Source organism: Pygocentrus nattereri, chromosome 11 (genome assembly GCF_015220715.1).
Source record: "Pygocentrus nattereri isolate fPygNat1 chromosome 11, fPygNat1.pri, whole genome shotgun sequence".
Lineage (NCBI taxonomy): Eukaryota > Metazoa > Chordata > Actinopteri > Characiformes > Serrasalmidae > Pygocentrus > Pygocentrus nattereri.
In genome coordinates this window covers 4,763,366-4,784,220 of record NC_051221.1, presented here as the reverse complement: position 1 = coordinate 4,784,220, position 20,855 = coordinate 4,763,366, and the positions used below count along the sequence as shown (strand labels likewise).

General features: G+C 39.0%; 1 protein-coding gene across 1 annotated transcript; it reads right to left on the bottom strand.

Annotated features, from left to right (window-relative positions):
* Positions 1-711: 711 nt before the first annotated feature.
* On the bottom strand, positions 712-18,881 carry LOC119264295 (class I histocompatibility antigen, F10 alpha chain-like). Its single transcript, XM_037542726.1, has 9 exons — positions 18,448-18,881; positions 12,887-13,159; positions 12,471-12,758; positions 8,388-8,672; positions 5,455-5,577; positions 5,187-5,237; positions 5,059-5,091; positions 3,242-3,334; positions 712-2,093 (listed from the first exon to the last, which is right to left on the bottom strand). The coding sequence occupies exons 1-8, from the start codon at positions 18,509-18,511 to the stop codon at positions 3,285-3,287; spliced, it is 1,167 nt and encodes a 388-aa protein (XP_037398623.1). The 5' UTR covers positions 18,512-18,881; the 3' UTR covers positions 712-2,093; positions 3,242-3,284.
* Between the last annotated feature and the right edge of the window lie 1,974 nt (positions 18,882-20,855).

Genomic DNA, 20,855 nt, shown 5'->3' with positions numbered 1-20,855 from the left:
TGTTTAATTAAACTGTATAGCATTTCATTAGAACGTACCATGATGCCCACATAGCATTAGGGTGGTGGGTATATAGCCCTAAGTCTAGGATTTTAAAAAATCTGGGCTGAAAATGCCCTAAACCATGTCTTCAGCAGGCTTAAGATAATCCTCGGTTAATTCTGTGACACAGCGACATCTAGTGGCAGATGTGTGATTTTTAAATGACAGCAATTGGTTTAAACTGCAGGTGCACTTTATAGTTCAGTTTCCACAGACAGCAGGGACGTTTAAGAGCCCACATGACAAGAATAAGGTTCACAACAACAGGTGTAACAGCTTTATTGCAATAAAGCTTTTAGTCTTAAGTTTAGATCTGACAGGCCAAGATGTTTCACTAAATATATTTCAGAAGCAAATCGTATCTTAATTTAGGAATCTCATTTTATGTTATAATCAGTTAGTTCCAGCCAAGTGAGCTGATTGGTTGAGAAGCTCTAACTGTGCTGTTATTTCACCATAACATCACAGGTTTTTCACCAAATTCCCAAACTGTCGTCACCACTGAGCAGCTTTTCAGTCGGCAGCTGTGACAGAAGAACAGCTGAACAACCTGGAATCAGCCAGAAATGAACCCAACACCATTCGCCAGACGTGTCTGATCTTCAGAGTCGGACCAAATCAGACTGAGCCATAACACTGACCCTTCATGAAGTGGACGGCTAACATCACTCAGTACAGCGTCTTCCTGTGCAGATCACAGTCACTGTTTACTATTTTAATCTGCTCTTTTAAGAGTTCTAGCTAAGAGCTTCCTGCACCATACAGTGGTGTTAAACACAAGACTGTTGCTATAGAGACAGTCTCTCTGTTCATACTGAACACAGACCATTTAATGTTTGAGTATAGTTACATGTGTAAGCCCTTTACACTTTTACGTTAAACACAATATATGATCAGAATTAGTTTTATCCTTAAGTGCACTTGTGACTTTATATAACAAGTAAACACTGAAGCTTTACTCTGAATAAAATCTATTCAGGATTAAACAGATGCTAAATAGAAATCAATTAAAAGCTTAAATATAACAGAAAGCAAGTCTGCATAACAGCCTACAGATATGAGCTTTTAAAATCAATGCGATTTGCTGAGTGGTCATAAGGGATTCATATGAAGCTTGAATGGAAGCAATAATTTTCTGTGTGTAAATCTTTGGCTTGGTGAACTTATGCTAAAAAAACTTATCAGAAGAAAACAGACATAACCATCTGCCTTAATAAATGCATCCTTCATTACAACAATGTATTGATCCTTTTCTATTCAGAAATCAAAGCGTTTCCATCTTTGTTGAGCTTTTGCTTAAGTGACGATCAACTGTACTATGTTAGAAGAATGAAATATTCAGCTGTTCCTTGACACTTGACCTGAATGTTTATCATTAAGAGCACTGAAAAGGAATTTTTATTTTGGATGATTTCTGTTTAAGCTGCACTATGTAGGTTGTTTTTGTTGAAACTGAAATAAGCATCGTTATTGAGTGAGAACAAAACGCCACATTGTACATCTTTACATTTTAACATTTTAACATAATGTCACACGCACAGGCTCAAAAAAAAGGTCTGACTTGATGTTTAGGCCTCAAATGATCTCAAAATCAATCATTATACTTGTTAGATCCTAGTGTCACTCCTGATCAGTACTCTGCTAGGGTTCAGGAGTACATCATGACCTATGGGGTTCAGTCCTATGGTACGCATAAGGCTTTAGGGCTTGCGTCATACAGAGACCTCAGCTTATGCTTGTGTGTTCATATGTTTAGTTGTAACTCATAGTGCCAACGATGTCCAATCAGCAATGTTCTAACACTGTCTGTTGTTCAGGCTCCATGTAACTGGACATCACAAAGGTCCTTGGGGTCCCTGTCTAACTATAAACCTATTTCTACCCAAATACCCAAATCTTACATAGTGCAGCTTTACCGCAACAGTGATGTAAAAGTCCTGACTTGATAAAAGAACAGAAAGGAGTCTGTGCTGTAAGAAAGTCTGGTGTGGAATTCTGAACAATGTGGAGTTCAGTTCCAGTATAATTCACTTCCTCTGTTCTGGAGTTCCCTGTGAAAAAGATATTAAATAGTTGTTATGTACTATCAACAGTCGCCTTATTAGAAACACCTAGCTTGTAGTTCCACAAACTGGCCACTTTATTAGAAACACCTAGCTTGTAGTTCCACAAACTGGCCACTTTATTAGAAACACCTAGCTTGTACTTCCACAAACTGGCCACTTTATTAGAAACACCTAGCTTGTACTTCCACAAACTGGCCACTTTATTAGAAACACCTAGCTTGTACTTCCACTCACTGGCCACTTTATTAGAAACACCTAGCTTGTTTTTCCATTCACTGGCCACTTTATTAGAAATGCAGTGTAGACTGACTTGGTGGTGTGTGGAGCTGGAACGAATGTCTGAGACACAGCAGTGTTATTGTAGTTTTTACACAAGTCAGTATCAGGGCTGGGAGTGGACTGTCCACTCATAATTATCCAGACAAGAGCAGCTCTGAGGTCAGTAACTGACCACTGATGAAGGTCTGGAGAACGACTAACACAAGCTGGTGACAGATGAACTACAGAGTCTAACTGTACATCACAAGGTGGAGCTACAAAGAAGGGGTTTCTAATAAAGTGGCCAATGAGCTAATAAGAACAGAACTGGTGTTTCACAGGAAGACATATTAAGGATAAATACACTTATCAGATATAATCAGAAATATTTTTGGGGGTAACTAGTTAAATAATCTGAAGCAGCTGTAACTGTAATGTAACTGTAATCTGCTGTAAGTAAATCCACAGGATCCTGACTGGGCAGCAGGTCTAGACTGCTGTGCAAAGAACTCTGAAGATTACTTTGCAATATTCATATACGTCAATGAATCATATATTATATTAGTGCCAGATGTTGTAACTATTCAGCCCATTTGTAGAATCACAAAAGAATGCGATACAAGACGGCAAGTTATTTTTCATAATAAACTTGAGTTTGTAATGTTATATGGTTTTGAGTTTGTATGTTTTATTATGTTTGTATTCTATGATGTAAAACAGTGTCAGTTATAAAAAGGCTGTTTGCTCCTGTAAGGCTAAATGTAGACATTTCTGTCTAATCCCCCTCGTCCCTTTCAGAAAGTCTTTCATGGTTTTGTTTTTCCACTGTATATTTGTATTTGTAATGCCTGCATGTTAATGTATAAACTACTTACGATAATTTGAGTGTAAGCTTCAGCAGTCAGCGCTGTCTGCTCCTCAATCAGAGTGACCACTGGGTATTCCTGACCCACCATCGCTGGCCACACCTGAAAAATAACAAGTTTACTGTCAGACTTGATAAAAGGAAAACAAAACCAGGGAGCAGTTCATTCTTTTGATGCCTAAATACCGACCGTCTGTCTGCAAAGCCCTGCTGTGGAGAATCCTCCAAAAGATCCATTCCCTCTGATTTTCTAGTTTTTCAAAAGCCACTACAGACAGTTTCCAGTGATAAACAAGTCTTGAGCCGACTGACAGCAGCACCAGAAGTCACTGACATGTTCTCAGTGTACATGATGGACGACCGCTTTTCAGTTGGACAATTTAAATGTCAGCAAAACTGCTGTCTGCGCCTTTCAACAGCACAAAATAAACCAGTTTAGTCTTATAATTTGCATTTTCCTGTATATCTGCTCTAATATGTCATCTGTCCTCTGAAACACTCTACAGTAGTGAATAATATCACTTCTTGTTTTTGGGGCAGAGCTTTCTAAAGAGATGTAGCCTTCCACACATTAATGAGGGCTTAGGCGATTATAGAATAGAATTTAGAACCATTTGTCTCTGTGTTTACACACTGTGAACACACACACACACACACGGGGGGGCAGTGAGCACACTTGCCCTGAGCAGTAGGCAGCCCTATCCATGGAGCAATTGGGGGTTCGGTGCCTTGCTCAAGGGCACTTCAGTCACAGACCGTCAGCCGAGGGGAGCGAACCAGCAAACTTGAAGTTACAGGGCTGGTTCCCTAACCTCCAGCCCACGACTGGTATCACGACTATGATGTGGTTATGTCAAAATTGTAAAAACAACACTGTGTCATTTATGTGAAGCACCAACAGCTATAAATCTTCAGCATTGTAAACCTGTGAGGTCAAGCCATGGCTATGAAGTGCTTTGCATCAATAAAGAACAATTTAATATAATCCAGACTCATAGCCCAGTAACAATGGGCCTCATTTACCAACATCTTCCTGAGTGTAGTTTTGAGAAAGGTTCTAGGAAAATTTTTGATTCATGACGTGTTCTTACTGCACAGAACTGTCCACAGCTTTGTGTTCTAGAGTGAGGGCAGATTCTGTTCTTACCTGAGAACATATCCCAAGTAAGAAAACACTGGTGCAGGTCAGAATCTTCATGAAAACTGCTCAAGTTGGTTTTAGGAAGATCATTTTTCCATAAGAACGGTTGGTGAATGGACAGTAACTGGAGTTTGCAGGCTATCATAACATAGTAAGCTTTAGCCCACAAATCATGGCTATTTCTAAACTGGACTCCAACTGGGAAAAATATGTACAAAACACGGTAAAACACTGGATGTTAAGGCCACATCATAACTGAGTTACAATGAAGAAACATTTATTATTTTCAAATATTGCTTTTCTCAAATATTTATAATGTGAACCATCATTACCGGAGTCTGAACCAGAGTCAGAATCACCAGCTTTAGACTGAGGAAAGATCAGTAAATTATGAATGAAAATAAGTAAAAAGAGCTACATTTTGTGATATGATGTCTTAAACACAGCAAAAAGAATATCATTGCTTTGCCTTTGATAAGTTATTTATATCTGTTTACTGGAACATAGTTAAATTAAGAAAATAATACAGAAAAAAGGTTAAAATAGAGATTTAAAATAGGCAACATTACTCTCATATACATGCAGTGTTATATAACAGTAAACCGTATCTGCTGTCACAGCAGTGCTGTACTAGTAGTTTACTAGTGCTTCTACTGTAGAGTTTGATGAGTAAGAATGAAACTTACCAGCTGACAAGAGTTGTTCTGGAACAATCACACCTGAAGAAGAAGTTACATGTAAAAGAGTTCAACATAGTGAAAAATGAAAATGACTGAGTGTGAATCTGTACAATGCAACAAAATCAGACACTGACCAGTTGGCGGGGCTTGCAGAGCAGGCACAGCATTTACAGCACCTGGAAAGACTGGTACATAAGAAAAATAATATGTACATTCTTTCATGATGACAAGACCCTAATCACACATCTCCCTGGTAACGTGCTTCTTCCTGTCATTGTGCATCTCATTTTAAGGACGAAGATGCTGAGGTGGAAGCCTAAGGAGGCATTTTTTTTGGCAGTCAATTATAAATAATTAATCTTTATACTTTGAGCACAGTTTGTACTGACAGTCTATACTCACCAATTATCCCCTTATTAATAAGGACAAAGATGATCCCACCGAAAATCAGCAGAAGCACCACCACGCCAATCACTGGTCCAACCAATCCTGAACCTGAACTCTGGCAGTCAAAGCACATTTTGTCTGTAAACAGAACAGTGTTGAACAAAATCACTGAGCTGTATATTTTTGTTCTAACATGACAGTGAAAACATGCTGTAAATCTGAAGTGGACGAATCTTTCATCTGCAGGGGTGACGTATTTTGCTCGCTGCAATAAACATATTGCATAAAGCTACTGAAACTGTTATTATCTTCTACAAATGTCAGTCACAGCCGATCCTAATCTAGAGTACTACTCCAGGCTGCCTCTGCATCGTTACTGAACTGCTTCTTACGCACCATCAGAACTCAGGAGCCCGTCTGATTTAACAGATGTCTCCTTCAATATCAGCTCTCCATCAGGTCCCAGTGAAAGAACCCAACTCTGTACCTGTATGAAACGTGCTCAGCTTTGGTGGCTACTGTGGATGCAGACACAGCAGCTCTGTGAGCAGCACCTTTAGTCTAGATAATAAAAACCTTCTGCTAGGAGCAGGTCAGGGTTGGAAGACCGATGGCTAGCAGGCTGATTCTGATTTTGCATAATTTGAAGACAGAGACTGATGGCAGAAGTGCCAAATGCGAGAGGTCAGGAGACCAGGGTTCACAGGAATGATGATTATATTTGAAGAGCTCAGTTCTGCCCCCAAAACCTAGTCTGACCAACAGGTTTCCTAAACAGGACTTTATACTGAGGATTTATCTGGTCATCTATTGAGGATTATGTCAGGTATACAGGTGGCTGTTACTTGCCTGTATTAACAACAGCAGACATTTTGCTTTAAAGCCACACAAACAGCTGTTTGCGCCACTAATAGGGACAAGTACATCTCTAGCTCAAGCTCAAGACTCATCGTACCAAAATGCACCACAGAGTGCCACAGGAAGTCATTCTTACCTGTGGCCATCAAACTCTATAACTCCTCCCTCAGTGTGTGATTCACAAAACTCAATACCAAACTGTTCATATGTGCAATAACAACAATTGTGTGTGCAATAACTCAGAGGGACACTAACTTAATTTAAATAATTTAAATAATTGTAATTGCTTTATACCTGATGTTTCACATTACTATCAAAATCACCGCCACCTTACTGTATTCTTGAGTACTTAAATCTGGTGTACATACTGTAAATTCTCTATATTGTCTTAAATTATTAGCAAAGTGTTTATTTTTACATAAATGGCTGCAACTGAAACAACTGCAATTTCCCCCTGGGATTAATAAAGGAATCTGAATCTGAATCTGAATCTAGTATAATTCAGGAAATGCCTCATTGAGGTGGACATCTGCTGGTCATGTGATCAGCCATTGCATTCTATAATTTAACATAAAGGAAAATGTAACCAGAATAGACAGATAATAAAAAAAACTAGAGAAAGAAAAAGGAAAAAAACATGCAATGACAATATTAATTTCTAACCCTGGGTGAAAAAAATATCATCACAATATATTTAAGATTTCTGTCAGTTTTTTTATATACAGTATCACAGTACTGGGTATTTATGTATAGTTTTTCCTAAAAAATCAGTTTGGAAGCTTAAAGGTGAATTTCACAGGTTATTAAAAATTCTTCTATAAATAAGTCTCAGATGTAAACAGAGTCATTCAGAGTGGTTTGGTGTGAAACGCTCTGGTCTAGAGAAACTTTCACAGTGGTGGTAATAGGAACCAGGCGTCCACCTCTAAAAGCTCCTGCACAGAAAATTACTAAAGTATTTTAGTAAATGGTCATTAATTCACTGCCTGATGTCTGAGATATTCTTTTATGACTTAGAGATGATTTTGGCCTAAAACATACTTCATCTATGAAAGTCAGAAAGGCCCATGTAGGATGTTGTGAGGCAAATTAGTTCCAAAAGAAAACTTATTATTTCAGATTTTACCATCATCTCATATCAAAAAAGACTTATGTAGGTTCTCTGGTGGTTCTGGATAGTAAATAAAATGTCTATATCTGTGTTGTAGTCATGGCGACCCCTGGTTCCTATCACCACCACTGTAAAGACTTCTGAACCATTTCACACCAAACCCCTCTGTTTACACCTCACACACTGAGTTATACAGAAATTGTGAAAAATCCCTGGAAATCCCTTTAAGCTAATCTATTTTCAGAAATGTGGCTGCACTGAAATTACTGAAAATAATGACTACAACTGCAAGCAGCAGCTACTATGCATGTATGTATGTTGCTGCTGTCAGAACAAAATCTTCAAAATTATAACTTTACAGGAGAAGGAAAAACATACTTTACTTTAACTATGAGTCAATGTAACCAGACTTTTCCCCAAGCCATTTCTTTTGGTGCATTCAGCATGAAATTTATATAAAATGTAAAGAGAAACAGGCTTTTTCAAAGGAAGTAAAAAAAAAGGATATAAATGGAGATACATGGTTTTGTTCCAACACCAGCAATATGTAGCAGTTTGTTCAGGAATGTGTTCATGGTAATGTTGGGGTAATTGTTCAGGAGCATTTATTTGCTGAGCTCTTCTATAAAGACTCTTATTCTGAAGGCGGAGCTACTGAGACAGTCTAGCGCTGAGGGCTGAGAGTGTAAGACATGAGCTCCACCTAGAGCGAACTGTTAGAGCAAAGCTGAGCTTTGATGAACAGAGTAACAGAACACTCTTCAAACAAAGACACCATTCCTGCAAACCTTGTTCTCATTTACAACAATATTAGTTTTGATTAAAGTGGGGAAATACTTTAAAGCTGTCCTCTCATCATGTAGTTTTGGTCTAGTCCCTGCACATCTGCTATTCTGTTAAACAGGGTTTAGAATTACATTGAGAAACATTCTAAACTTCAGTAGACCAGAAATACATGAGGTTACACAGATATAATTACCCCATTGTTTAATTATCGGTTCCTCGAGGGTGCTGTGAGTCACATAACAGTCATAATATGCTGTGTTGTCCTCCTGGATCTCCACACTCTTCCTCAGCTGGTAGGTTCCATCATCATTGGGTCTGACTCCTGAAGATGTTAGCAGATGTTCAGGCAGTGAAGTCCAGAACTTCCTCACATCCAGCCTCACGTCTTTGGGGTAGAAGCCTGTGGCCAGGCAGGTCAGGGTCAGCTTGCCTGAGTTAGTTGTAGACTTCTTTGCAAATGCATGAACCTCTGGTTTGGCTGAAATGACAAATAAATTCATTTTTTTGTTTTGAAAAAAGGAAACGTAAATGAAATCCAAATAAACATTGTTTTCATTTTTCACAAAGTTTCAGAAATTTCCTGCAGTAGCCTGTTACCATCTTCTACACAGTTTACTACCAGACAGTAGAAAAACAACCAGACATGAGCAACAGACTCACAATTCTGGAAGAGCTAGAAGATGATTCTCCTTCTTCTCCTGTCCACACTCAGGCCCGTAGCCAGGGGAGATCGAAGGGTTCGTTCAACAGTTAGCCGAGTATAAATTATGAGATATTAAAATACTAAAATCTGAATATAAAAAAAACTATTTTAAAATGGTCAGTATCTTTTCCACACATAGCCTGCAATGTCATGAACAACCTCTGAAATATTAGTGCCAGATTCATGCAAATGCAGTTTTGGAGTTCTACCTTGCCACTAAAAAGGGCCCAACTGTTGAGTTCAATGTTGTTTGTGTACTCTGTAGAGCCAGAAAAGAGCTTTCAAACAGCATCAAAACCATCGGTTTGTAATTTAAATTGACATAATCAAGGTTGAATGTGTAGTGCCCTACCCTCTTACTTAAAACATTCTTAGTCCATTTCTCCCTTTATATTAGTGGCAGATTCATGCAAATGCAGTTCTGGGGTTCTACATTGCCACTAAAAAGGCACAAAGTTTGATGAAAATCCGTGTCGGTTGAGTTCCAAAGTGTCCGATTTCCCGTAAAATGACCCTAAAGGAGAGGAAAAACAGACAGACAGTGAAGGCAAGACCCAATTAAAAAATAAAGAAAAAGAAGGTGAGATACAAAAGATGGAGAGAAAAAATAGACAGACAATGAAGAAAAGCAACAGAGACAGACAGCAACAGAGATACAGAGGAGGGAGAGCAACAACAGACCTAGGTGAGCAACAGAGAGAGACAATGAAGTCCCAGCACAGTTGTAGGAAGATTTGAATAAGACAGAACACTTCAATTTATATCATTATTAATTCATGTTTAAGTTTTAATGACCATACCGATAGTGTACCTCATGAAGTAATTCTTATCTATTTATGTCAACAGTAGAGAGACAGGCAATAAAGGACAGCAACATCAGAGACAGACAATGGAGGGCAGCAACAGAGACAATGGAACAAAGCAACAGACAACTGAGGTGAGTAACAGAGACAGACAATGAAGACACATCACAGATGTAGGAAGTTTGAGTAACACTTACATTTATATCAAATTTATGTTAACAGTGGGGAGCAACAGACGAACAAATAAGGACAGCAACAACAGACTCACAACAAACTTATAATGAATAAAATATGTCTAAATTAAAAGGTTTGAAGTGTGCTTGTGTATTTAGGGGGCATTGGAGTAGAGAGCCAAATGAAGTCCACTTTTGGGGGAAAAAGATCCCCCCCCCATCACAATGCTGGCTACGGGCCTGACACTTGTACACCGTGCAGCCCTGCTACCTCTGCAGGCTACTGCAGAGACAAGGGAGCGCTGCCCCCCTCCACCCTGCAGGGAGGAACGCGGCCTCCTTTTACTGAACAATGAGACACAGCTCCCTCACCATGTGTGGATCAGCAGCCTCGCCTTTCAGCCTCTCGGGAGGCCCCCACACAGTCGCCCCGCCGTTCACACGTTCTGGGATTCGCTACGTGCTTGTAGGTGACTCCATCACGGGGAACATCAAACACTGTTCAGCAGTCACCCACTCCCACTCAAGTGCCAAGGTCTCTGACAGCTCCCCAGCCTCCTTGATAAGTATCATTTTATTCATAAAGTATTTATTCATGCTGGCTGTAATGACAGGAGAACGTGATTTTACGCATTTATTTGCTTTTTAGTTATTTCATTCCAGACCTGTTCATATTGAAAATAACACTGTAAATTTTATAACTTTACATGGATCCGCTGCTGAAAGCGAAAAAGTAGTACTGGGCTGGAGAAAAAAAAATCGATTCTTAGATGCATCATGATGCGAACATGGATGATTCTGAATTGATTCACAAATTGCCGGACAGCCTGTGGCAAAAACATGAAAATACAACTGGATGAGCGAGAAATCCGAGCTAGGTTAGGTAAGAAGCCACTACCCAAATGTTATGAAGAGCCATTTTGTCCTTTCAACAAAAATCAAACCAGCTTGGGAGCCACAACATTTAATGTCCAGTGTGTCTCAGTATGTGCTGATGTCCTAGTACAGGCTACACAGTATAAACAGTATAAACTGCTTTAAGCTTTTCTTTGTAAAATGTCTCAACATTCGACCGTTTTACGAGGCTGAAGTCGCTTCTCATTCATCAGCTTCTTGTTCCAATTTTCCCGTTCCACCTTAAAAAATGAGAAACAGAAGCCGACCTCAGCTTCACCACCTTTTAGTGTTTGAGTCTCTCATTGTAGATTAAACATACCAGAAAACCAACTGCAGTGCTTATAAAAGCGAAAGTCCATTCATCTCCAAATGTGTGTCTTACATCTTTTCATTCGGGACTGGCTAGGCGAGACTGTCTGCGTTGCTATGTGACCTGCAGGCTGCACGCCGGCCGGTTATAGGGTGGTGAATTAGCAGCGTTTAAGATCATTTATTGTTAAACTGTGTTGAAGGATCAGCAGAGCTTTATTTTACTGTAAAGGAGGATTTTATTTTTACCTACAAATCCAATTCAGCTGTGGAGCTGCACCAGGGCTGTAAAAGAGCCGCATGTTGCTGAACCCTGAGGTAACGTATGGAAGCACATTGGCTTCTGTGAAGATGAAGGGAAAAGGGACCTGGACATGAGCCACACTGTATACAAGTTGTGTCGCACTAAACTAAAATATTTTGGAAATGACAAACATGAGAAACCATATTACATATTTCCACCCATTTTCCACCTGGTTGTTGCTGCCAAACAGAGGACCATCGGGCAAGCGACGTCAAATCTTCCACCCAAAATTGAAGCGAATTACAAATTTTATTGCAACTTTTATTGCCACGGATTTCCCTCTGTACTCGGTCATTGAGAACCAGGGCTTTCAGGCTATGCTGGACAGTTTGGAGCCGAGACACAGCGACCAGTCTCAAAGTTATTTTACTGATACAGCGTTGTGGAATCACTAAAGAAAACAGGCAGAACAGCTGTAACCTGCTGTGTGGACACCCATTACCACAGGATCTTACTTTTCCCTAACTGCGTATTTTATCATAGTTGAGTGGCAGCAGCATATCTATAAGGCTCTCGTCGGTCAGATGCCAGAGAATATCACCTGCATGTTCACAGTAAACACGACAAACGTTAAAACTCGCTCAGATGATTTTATTCCACTTGAGAATCAGAGTTTTTACTGACCTGTGTAAAACTGCCTTTAGCTACGGTGCACCAGTAAGCTGGAACAAGGTACTCTAAAGCTTGACTCGCTCATTTCTCCCAGGGGTTTTAAATGATTCACTTCTGAATTATTTTAGTTTTGTTTGTAACTTTTATTTGAATATTTTATCTATCAATTTATTTTTATCTTTATTTTTTCTATTTCACATACTATTCATATTTTTTATTAAATATTAGTTTTTTTAAATATATGAGAATTGTTTTTTATTGTTGTGTATTTCTTTAATTTTTTAAAACATTTTCTTTTATTACTTTATCTTTACTTTGGAATCTTTAACATTTTTTACTCTTCCTGTGGCTCTCGGCTACACTGTAAATGGGGGTCCTCCCTTGATGTAAAACCGAGCTTATATAAAGAATCACGATGATGATGCTTTCAGGAAATAAGCCACTAGAAAAATACACAAGGGCTCGGGGAACTCACAGTGATTTCTCAGTGCTTCTTTTCCGCACTCCATGAATTTGCTGAGCCAGTCCACACATTCTCTCTCCAGGTAACCCTTGGTGTACTGGTTCAGGATGGGCACATCATCCCATTTCCTTTTGGTTGGCAAAGCTTGTGCAACTGGAGCGATCCACCGCATGTTCTCATCATCAAAAGAGAGGAACTCATCGCCATCATAGCTGTACTCATCAATGCCTCTCAGAAATGTGGGTTTTCCATCAGCTTCCTCGATCTCACAGCCATGTCTCCACTGAAGAACTTGAAGGTCTAGAATTTGAGTTAATGTAGCAAGACAATGAAGATAAAGACATTAGCTGGCACAAAACCAGAGGGATCATACAGTGGATGGAAACTTGTGATATGTTTTTAAGATGAATGAGTGACGGATCACTAACCGGTCTCATTGTGTCTCATTCGGTCCATCAGGATGTCCACGTTGACCTTGAACCACTGCTCTTTGCTCCTGCGAGACTGGGTGCCTTTGTCCCAGTAATCTGGCTGCAGCTTCTCCTTCATCCTGTCCTGCTTAGGAACCTTCACCTGTTCCTTACTGTTGTAGTAGTCGATCTCCCGGTCATCAAGCAGACCTAGTGCTGTGAACTCATAGATCCCTGGTAGAGCGACGTCTTTGTTGAGGGAGGTGTAAATGTAGTACAGAGAGTGTTTATCTGGAGGAAGAAGAGATCACAGATACTCAGCATCGTCTTCACTGATAAAACCATTAACCATTTTTGAAATATTTTTAAGAAACTCAACTCTAATATGCATGTCCATTTTGTCACCAATTTTAAGGACCTAAAAATGCTGATGCCAAATTTATTGGCTGATATCTAAAGAGTCTTTAATTATTTTATTTTTATCAACTTTTTAAACAAATGAACATCAGAAACTCACTAAATTTAAGAAACTGATTCTTCAGATTCTTTAACAGAAACCTCTTTAGGTTGCAATGTACAGTAGTGTTGCTTGGTTATGGCAAAAATCATAATCAACATTATTTTGGTCAATATTGAGATCACAATTATTTAACACAAGCACTCACTGACTCTGGAAACAACCCGCATTTATCAAACTTTTGATTAAACTAATTGGTCATATTGCCAAATCTTGTTCCTCTCCTGATTAATGAAATCAAAGTATTTCCAAACTAAAATTCCTACTGTTCTTGTAGGCGTGCAACAACACGCACATTTCATGATATGTATTGCCGATCATGTTACAACACACATTCAATACTTTCATACATATATATTCATCCATCCATTAACTTACTAATTGGTAATTCCATTTTTTCCCCCAAAAAGTTAAACAGTGCTTGTTGAAGGGATCCAGGGCTGCATCTTAGAACTACATAAAGCGACCACATTCGTTTTGGACATTTTCGTCTGTAAAGCTGTTCTTGATCTTTCATGTTTTCCGTACTTCCAGTGCTGCTTGCTGTTGATTTCAGTTCAGGGAATGCTCCCGAAGACCTGATTTCTGAAGGGGAGTGTAAATTTGAGGGGGAACAGAACTGGATGCAACACCGGTGTGAATTCACGTTGTTTCTTCCAGCTAAAGCTCGTTTTCTCAGCTTGCCATTTCAAACATCTTCAAACATCAGTCAAACTAGAAAACTAAAGTTAGTTAGATATCTGAGTGGAACTGCTGCACCACTTAAGGCGGAACGGATCAGATGGGTCCGTTTCGTTCAAGGTAAGCTAATCAAACCAAACTCGTTTTCAAATTTAAGCCAAGTTCTAGAAATATAGGTTGTGTTAAATAAAATGATATAAACTGAAAATAAAATGTAATGAAACACGCAGCCCTAGCAGACATTCTGTACCAGGCAGGGGAGTCCACTAAGAACCGTCAGTGAGGGTTCTGTGTTTGTTCTTGCCACTGCTTAGTACCCAAAAGTATGTACTGTTTTTGCTCAAAAGAGCTTCACATTCCTGCATTTTTCTTATATAACATTCAAAGAGAATTGTTGGTGCTTAATCATGATGCCAATAAATGTGTAAAACCTTAATATCGGCCAATATTATCAAACAATTGATATGATAATGAGCATATATTTATACATGCAGTTCTGCAATAAGATGTAAAAATCAATATAATATTTAATTAACTGAAATAAAACTTTGTTTTAACAATGTATTAAATTGTGGTTACATCTGAAATATCAAAAGAGGTCAATAGAACCGCTCAACAACAAGCACTTTCTTTCTCACTGTTACTGAACAGCGAAAACGTGCTCTATATAAGGCCTTGGTTTAGTGTTGTGTACGGTACTGTTACACACAGAAGATAACAGGAACTTGTCTGTCAGGAATCTGTACTGCAAGCAAGTAAACTGAAAGCAAAGCTAGCGAGGCTGTAGGGACTTCCCTGTTCTCAAATAGCCTCCTGAGCGCTACGGGGCTCTCATAGTGCTGTACATTCTGTACTTACATACACTGTAGCTAGGATAAGCTAGGATAAATAGGCCTAAATCACCTTATTAGAAAATGTTACCAGCACTAAAATAATAGAATATTTTAATAGCCTAAAACACCTTATTAGAAACTGTTACCAGCACTAAAATAACAGAATATTTTAATAGCCTAAAACACCTTATTAGAAATTGTTACCAGCACTAAAATAACAGAATATTTTAATAGCCTAAAACACCTTATTAGAAATTATTACCAGCACTAAAATAATAGAATATTTTAATAGCCTAAAACACCTTATTAGAAATTGTTACCAGCACTAAAATAATAGAATATTTTAATAGCCTAAAACACCTTATTAGAAATTGTTACCAGCACTAAAATAATAGAATATTTTAATAGTCTAAAACACCTTATTAGAAAATGTTACCAGCACTAAAATAACAGAATATTTTAATAGCCTAAAACACCTTATTAGAAAATGTTACCAGCACTAAAATAACAGAATATTTTAATAGCCTAAAACACCTTATTAGAAATTGTTACCAGCACTAAAATAATAGAATATTTTAATAGCCTAAAACACCTTATTAGAAAATGTTACCAGCACTAAAATAACAGAGTATTTTAATAGCCTAAAACACCTTATTAGAAAATGTTACCAGCACTAAAATAATAGAATATTTTAATAGCCTAAAACTCCTTATTAGAAAATGTTACCAGCACTAAAATAACAGAATATTTTAATAGCCTAAAACACCTTATTAGAAAATGTTACCAGCACTAAAATAACAGAATATTTTAATAGCCTAAAACACCTTATTAGAAATTGTTACCAGCACTAAAATAACAGAATATTTTAATAGCCTAAAACACCTTATTAGAAAATGTTACCAGCACTAAAATAACAGAATATTTTAATAGCCTAAAACACCTTATTAGAAATTGTTACGAGCACTAAAATAATAATTAGAATATTATAACAACCTAAGACTAAGGAACTGGTGGTGGACCTGAGGAGGGACAAGGCACCGGTGACCCCTGTGTCCATCAGGGGGGGTCAGTGTGGACACTGGATGATTAAAAATATCTGGGTGTGTATATTGACAATAAACTGGACTGGGCTAAGAACACTGACGCCCTCTACAGGAAGGGCCAAAGTCGTCTCTATTTTCTGAGGCACCTGAGGTCCTTCAACATCTGCCAGACTATGCTCAGGATCCTCTATGAGTCTGTGGTGATGAGTGCTATCCTCTATGCTGTTGCATGCTGGGGAAGCAGGCTGAGGGTGGCAGACGCCAACAGACTCAACCAATTGATCCGCAAGGCCGGTGATGTTGTGGGTGTGGAGCTGGACTCGCTGATGGCCGTGTTGGAGAGGAGGATGCTGTCTAAGCTGCAGGCCATTATGGACAATGGCTCCCACCCACTCTACGACACGGTGATGAGACACAGGAGCTCATTCAGTGCAAGATTCATTCTACCGAAATGACCACAGAGCGCCACAGGAGGTCATTCTTACCTGTGGCCATCAAACTCAAAAAATTCCTCCAAGCCGGTGTGCAGGACTGATCAACAGTTACCGGAAACATTTAGCTGCAGTTATTGCTGCACTTGGGGTCACACCAGATACTGAAAGCAAAGGTTCACAGACTTTTGCCACTCACAAATATGTAATATTGGATCATTTTCCTCAATAAACAAATGAGCAAGTAACATTTTTTGTGTCATTTGTTTAACTGGGTTCTCTTTATCTACTTTTAGGACTTGTGTGAAAATCTGATGATGTTTCAGGTCATATTTATGCAGAAATATGGAAAATTCTTAAGGTTAATGTTATTTACAAAACATTTCTGATTTACAAATTTAAAATGGCAGTTTGACCCATTTAACCCTTAGAAACCAAAACTTTTGTTTTTTTTTTTTTTTTGGTATTTTGGGACAATTACAATTGCAATTATAAAGTATTTACATGTGACAGTCACACATTCCATATGATGTTATTTTCAGGAGACCCTGACTCAGATATGCCATTGTTTTACATGTAAATGCGAACAGTCATTTTATATCTTTATACATTTAGATCATTTCTGATCAAAAATGCACCCAGCACCTGCTAAATTTTGCATTTTTCATTATAGAGATCTTGAAAACATGTGCAGTTGTAGATATCTTTTGAGAAATTGTTAGTCTGGAGTGTTCTTGAGTTCTTGAGCTGAAAGTGCAATCATTTTGATGGTGCTTCATTCATTCTGTAAGTTATTATGAGTAAAAATAAATAATAACCATAAGGCTGACATGTGTTTTATTGGTTTTCTGTCCTGTGGGATTCAGTCTGAGCGCTAAAACTCTGAAACACAGAAAGGCAGGCTTTATTTTAATTACTGAGCTGTATGTTTAATATCAGATGTTTTTAATACTCAAAATCACTGTAAACTGAAAGCCCTTTATTTAGAATATGAAGGCTAAGAGCAGAGATGTAGTATAACAGTAGTGAGTGGGTCTGGGTGACAGAGCTGATCTCTGGCTGATGGACGGTCACATCTGGATGAAATCACTCTGGATGGTGAGGCGGAGTCTGATTAGTGATCTGATGATGCATCACTGTTTTAACCCTTTGTTGGCCAAACAGCAGAGCAACAATATCAGGATTTTAGGTGATTTTCCGAGCCGGATGTGGGTGGGTCTGCTGAATGTCCTCTTATGTGGATCTTGTTTGTATCTTAAACCTTCCTGAAGTTCTGAAGGCCAGAAGTGACCTAGCATTCCTTAGGGCCCTAGGGGCTAAGAGCAGACGATGTTATTAAACGCTGGTCATCAGCCAGTGTGTCTGAAAAGAGTTTATAACAGTTTATAAATGGTGTTCATCAGCCAGTCTGTCTGAAAAGAGTTTATAACAGTTTATAAATGGTGTTCATCAGCCAGTCTGTCTGAAAAGAGTTTATAACAGTTTATAAATGGTGTTCATCAGCCAGTCTGTCTGAAAAGAGTTTATAACAGTTTATAAATGGTGTTCATCAGCCAGTCTGTCTGAAAAGAGTTTATAACAGTTTATAAATGGTGTTCATCAGCCAGTCTGTCTGAAAAGAGTTTATAACAGTTTATAAATGGTGTTCCTCAGCCAGTCTGTCTGAAAAGAGTTTATAACAGTTTATAAATGGTGTTCCTCAGCCAGTCTGTCTGAAAAGAGTTTATAACAGTTTATAAATGGTGTTCATCAGCCAGTCTGTCTGAAAAGAGTTTATAACAGTTTATAAATGGTGTATCCTCATTGTTGACAGGAGATAACATTAGAAATCCACGTGGAAAAGCGCGTAATAAGAAGAAAACAGCCCGTTTGTGGAAAAGAGTGTCTTCAGCAGTTGACTTTCTCAGCAGCTCCTCTCTGGTCCCCATGTCTTCTTTCTCACACTTCTAGGCCTGTGAGACCCGGTGAGGTTTAACACAGTTGATCTAACAGACCCTTTAGCTCCAGTCCAGATCATGTGAGCTAACGCAGTTAATCGGGAATGTTTGTCCAGCAGAAACAGTAAATAACTCACCTCCGAGAACCGGGACGAGCAATCCACACACAAAGACCAGACAGACCACCGGAATTGACCCCATCGCCGCCTTTTGTCGCCTAGTTCAGTAAAAATCCGCTCTGGATGATCTGCAGCTGGGGGAAGTCGGTTTTCCTTACTTTCCTTTTCTTAGGCGTCACCCTGGTCCGTTATTTCACGACCACTTTGTTTATTTTCCCACCTCTATTCAGGAGCATTCCTGCCCATGATTGGCTAAGAGCCCCTTCACTCTCCAGCAGTCGGCCAATCAGACGGGCCGTGCCTGAATACGGGTAGGTAAGAGGGAAACAGCGTAAATATATAAGTAAAGTAGTTTAAGGCTGAGCCTGAGCTGAATTTCGTCGAGAAGTATCAGGACTATGACTCTGTTATCAGTTTAGAACAGTTTAGTCTCCGTTTAACGGCTTATTTAATGGGATTAAGGCGAAGCTGGCTATGAACGTAGATTGGAAATTGATTTGGGGAGCCTTGCAGCCTAGAGTAAGCTCGACATCTTCCAATCTTCATGAGATTGGTCTCACTGATTAACTTGAAATCAATCTCAAATGTAACGGAGTGCTATAGTTTTATAGTATTAATGATATGTTCTGAAATTCCTGCTAAATGAGTTTGGTCAGTGTATTACAGTCTCTCTATATTGGTGACTCCGCGCAGCCTCGGCAGTAGAGCGTTTGCATGCTGTGCAGCTTCGTATGTTCAGCTCAGCAAAACTGCAGATAACTTTATAAAGTGTTGTAGTGCTCGACTTTTGTGCCTACTGTCTTTAAATACATGTCACAGAGACCAGTCTACCCAGCTGGGCTTTTCCAAAACGCTTTATTTAAAGAGTTATAAATTCGAAGCTAAACCTGAACTGAACCGTACTGTTTTAGTTGTCCGCTTTCCGAAGCATGAACAGAGACTTATACTGTGGTTGCCAGGTATGTTCTACTCGTGTTTTAACGTGTATGGACTAGCTTATTTTTAGTTGCACCATGTGTCTGGATGCACTGTTTCATATTTGACCTTTTGTTGATGCTCCAATTGAAAAAGGATGTAGCTGTAAAATCTAATTCATATTGATACAGTGACAATGTACAATGTAGACTGGTATAAATCTAAAAAAACTGAACATAATCTGGAAACACAAGCACTTCCGACACTTTACGATCGTAGCAGTTTGTAAAGGTAATTGTATTATTGTCATGAATTACATCTGTCATGTCATTGGTTTATCTTGGAAATATATTTAGACTACTGTATTCTTTGGGCAGTGGAGTGTTTGCACGCTGCCGTGTTGTACGCTGGCCGAAACATGAGCAGAGACTTATACTGTGGTTGTCATACAGGAGGCAAATAAAACTGCGTCATCCCAATTTGGTGTCCATCATTGACCAGGGTGGACGAACACCCGATAAGAGGGGTCACACACATATGCACTGTTTTTGGTTTATGTGACAAGATACAATTTTACAGGAAGGGGATCCACCGTGAAAAGTACTGAAGGTTTGCCTGGTCTTCTCTCCTGCTTAAACTTTGATATGGAACCTGTACTTCACTATAAAACAAAGCACCGGTTTGGCCAAGATACAGTTGTGATAAAATTTATTCAACCCCCACTGAAATAAAGTGTTTTGGCCAGTTTGACATTGATTTTGATCATTTCAGTCATCTTATTTACAATTATATCAAAGAGGCACTTATAAATTAGACAAATATAACTTAACATTTATGATGAAATAACCACAAATGTCTTTTCTGTGCTCACATCATTATCAGTTTCATTCAACCCCCTAGTGACATTATTTTTTAGTACTTAGTACAACATCCTTTTCCAGTTATGACATCTTTCAAGCGTGAAACATAGCTTGACACAAGTGTCTTGCAGCAACCTATGGGTATCTTAGCCCATTCTTCATGGGCAAAAGCCTCCAGTTCAGTCACATTCTTAGGCTTGCGCGCTGCAACTGCCTTCTTTAGGTCCCACCAGAGGTTCTCAATTGGATTTAAGTCTGGTGACTGCGATGGCCACTCTAGATTGTTCCAGCCTTTCATCTTCAACCATGCTCTAGTGGACTTGGATGTGTGCTTCGGATCATTGTCCTGTTGGAAGGTCCAACGTCTCCCAAGCCACAGGTTTGTGACTGACTCCATCACATTTTCCTCCAAGATCTCCTGGTACTGAAGGGAATTCATGGTACCCTGCACACGTTGAAGCTTTCCTGTACCATTAGAAGCAAAACAGCCCCAAAGCATAATTGACCCCCCGCCATGCTTCACAGTAGGCAAGGTGTTCTTTTGTTCATAAGCCTGGTTCTTCCTCCTCCAAACCCATTGGCCCAAACAGTTCTAATTTAGTTTCATCTGACCACAGTACACTGTCCCAAAACTTTTGTGGCTTGTCCACA

What these genes read in the sequence shown, in the direction of transcription:
- LOC119264295 (XM_037542726.1), bottom strand. Translation starts at nt 18,511, where the DNA reads ATGGGGTCAATTCCGGTGGTCTGTCTGGTCTTTGTGTGTGGATTGCTC. An exon ending in AGAAGCACTGAGAAATCACT is followed by an intron (nt 8,673 to 12,470) that starts GTGAGTTCCCCG and finishes TTGTCATTTCAG; the next exon opens with CCAAACCAGAGGTTCATGCA. An exon ending in TCTGCAAGCCCCGCCAACTG is followed by an intron (nt 5,092 to 5,186) that starts GTCAGTGTCTGA and finishes CTTCTTCTTCAG; the next exon opens with GTGTGATTGTTCCAGAACAA.